We start from the raw sequence: 3,189 nt of genomic DNA, 5'->3' as shown, positions 1-3,189 counted from the left end.
AACAAAAATAAAAGTAAGAGAACATAAAAAAAAAAGTTATTTTACCCTATGTTTTATGACATTAATTAGTTATACGAAACTTCATGTTATAATAGCATATTCCTCCGTCTGGTTGCTGGTGGTCCCCACATCACCTGCCACTAAAAGCTACTCCAATAATTTTATTTTATTTTAACGTGCTACTCCAATAATTTGCACTGTTCTTTTAATTGCTTGCTTCACGCAACAACTAATGATTGGGGGAAAAAAAACAAGTTCAAAATGACTAAATTAAACTCACGATAAAATTTTAGATGTTGTTATAACGTATTAATTCAACTCAAAAATTTAAATTATTAAATAAAAATAACTTAATAATTTTATTCTTCTTTAACATATTTTTTTACATAGAAGTTCATTGAACTTAAAAGCTAGATAATACATAAGTCATTTACTTGTGTTAAGAAACTTCGTAAAATTTAATTAATTATTAATTAAATAAGAGATAGTGAGGACCAAATTCATAACACTAAGACTCTGATACCATATAAAAATTTAATTCAACAAAAAAATTTAAGTTGTTAGATGAGGTGAGGTGGGGTTACCTTAATAATTTTATACTTCTCTAATACTTATAATGCATATATTTTTAATCTATTTTTTTATGAGTGTAAAATTGATGGAATCCTATTAAAAATTGTAAATGGATTTAAAGTTTTTAAAATTATTTTAGATAATTTTATTTAATATTCATTAAATATACACACAAAAATGTGTGGGATTCATGTGAAAAAGAGAAAAAAAATAAAAAAATATGAATCTGTTATTTTTATGAGTATATTTTGATGAATATTAAATAAAATTTTCTAAAATAACTTTAGAAATTTAAACTCATTGTAAATATATATAATGAAGGATAGCGCCAACAAGCAATTGAATGAGTTGGTACTTGTTATGTTCTTTCGGCTTAAATAGTGATTTTGAGTTTGAGGAGTTACAAATATGATAACTAGAGTTTTATTGCCTCTGTGGTATTCTTCTCTGCTTGTTGATTGAAATCAATCAAACGGTGAAGAAATCTAAAAAAAAATATTGAAGGATAGCCATAAAATTTTCTCATGCTGAGTGAAAATTTTAAGAAGAGAACATCATTTTCTCCGTGAATGTGCATGGGTCGAACAGAACCGAATTTTTTGAAAAATCGAATCGAATTAGTTTAAATGGTTCGGTTCAATTTAAAACTGGTTCGGTTTGAAAGTGATTCGGTTCAATTGGAAACGGTTCGATTCGGTTCGGAATCGGTTTGGGCTGACTCTATTTTGAAAAGAAAAAAAAATTAAAATTTAAAAAATAAAATTATAAAAATTAATTTGATTCGGTTTGAAAACGGTTCGGATTTTAAACTGGTTCAAAAAATCGATTCGATTCATGAACTAATTCTTTAAAAATCAGTTCGGTTCATGAATTAATTTTTAAAAATTAATTATTTTAAGGACAGTTCGGTTTGGTTTATGATTCAGTTCATTTTTTTTATTTTTTTTTTGCGTATCCCTAATTTTCTCAGGATGTCTATGATCCATTTGATTTGATGTTGTCAGATTGTGTCAGATGGATATAGATTTGCCTGTGAAATTGGAATGACATAACTGACATTTCAGCATGGAAATAGACATACAAAGTGATTTACCATTTCCACTAATGAAAATTGAAACCAATTTTATTAGCGTGGTTACTCAGTAAACAACAATATTTTTTTTAGAGATATTTCAATTGCATTATCACTTTGAAATTAGTCCGATCAAGATAAATTTTAAAATTAAAATTTTAAACTCTTTAAAAAGATAATACTGAAAAAGATCCAACAGATGCGCTGTTGAATTTCTTTACACCAATTAACCTACCATCCATTGGTAGTAAAGAAGCATTTTAAAGCAGATATATATATAGATAGCATAACTCTTAACATGAGTGAAAGATAGAGGGAAAATGCATACATACAAAACGTCTAAGATCATGAATTAGTAACTGCATTCAATCTTCAAAAAAATCCCAATTGTTTCGAATTTTCTCTTTTGGAATGGAATATTTACAGAATCACCATGAATAGGATGAAGCTATTCGTTTTTCAAAACTAATCTGTTTATAAACAGAGGCTTGTAAGAGCACAGACTACAAAAACCTCCATAAATGAAAACAGCAGACAGCAGCACACACATGATTTCATCTTAAAAAATCACAAATAACAAAATTAGAAGATCTATCATGAATCACGACCCAATAAAGTAACATCAATTTATAAACAAACACTTAAGCCACCTCAAGTACACTTATCATAACCCATTAACCTACAAATTCTCCTCGTGAACAGAAAACTCAAAAATTTGTAAACAGGAAATACAAACTGTGAACAAAATAAATAATAGCAACTAAATCACCACCAGCCATAAACCACTTTCCAGTACCTATCCTTAAGCCACCTGAAGCTCTTCCTGAAGGAACCTTTCACCTTCCCCTCAACAGAATACATTTTATAACCGGCAACCCTCTTCTTCCTTTGAAACTCAGGATCAGCAAAGCTCCAAGACTTGTTGGAAATGCTTTTTCCTTTCTTCAACTTCACATCCTTATTAGGAACCATTTGAGTTTGTGCATAGGAAACGCTGTAGGACCTGATATCATAAGAAGGCCTTGGTGCTCCATAGTAGCTCTCAATCTCCATCCTTTGCTTATTTCCATAAGACCTTGATCTGTTGTAATCCTCCATAGAAACAACTTGGCATGAAGAAGATTGAAGGGTCTTCTCTCTCTCTTCAAGGCTTTTTCACAAGAGAGAGATAATCAAAATCTGAGGGAAAGTGAGAGTGTGGGGTTCAATTAAGACCATAAAAGCTTGGTATATCACTGTAAGGTTGGAAAATTGGCTGGCTTACCTTTACTTTGAAATTTTATTTATATTTTACGAAGAACGATCGGTTTACAATTTTTTTATATAAATATAATTGGTTATACATGCTTGATTTGTATATGATTAATTAAATATAGTATAATTTGTAAGAATTTATAAATTTATAAATATAATCTTTTTCTTATGAGAAAAAATTCGTTTACAAATTTTTTTACAAATTACATCAAATATACTTTTGATTAGTGTATGACCAATCAATATAATTTACAAGAATTTATAAATAAAAAATTTATAAATATAATCTT

General features: G+C 28.5%; 1 protein-coding gene across 1 annotated transcript; it reads right to left on the bottom strand.

The window, feature by feature from the left end:
* Positions 1-2,257: 2,257 nt before the first annotated feature.
* On the bottom strand, positions 2,258-2,885 carry LOC133296142 (uncharacterized). Its single transcript, XM_061495090.1, has one exon. The coding sequence runs from the start codon at positions 2,741-2,743 to the stop codon at positions 2,411-2,413; it is 333 nt and encodes a 110-aa protein (XP_061351074.1). The 5' UTR covers positions 2,744-2,885; the 3' UTR covers positions 2,258-2,410.
* Positions 2,886-3,189: the final 304 nt, after the last annotated feature.

This window comes from Gastrolobium bilobum, unplaced genomic scaffold (assembly GCF_033153095.1).
Source record: "Gastrolobium bilobum isolate Gb01-03AN ecotype WA unplaced genomic scaffold, APGP_CSIRO_Gbil_v1 utg1896, whole genome shotgun sequence".
In the NCBI taxonomy this organism is placed as follows: domain Eukaryota; kingdom Viridiplantae; phylum Streptophyta; class Magnoliopsida; order Fabales; family Fabaceae; genus Gastrolobium; species Gastrolobium bilobum.
This window is presented reverse-complemented; position numbering and strand designations above follow the sequence as displayed.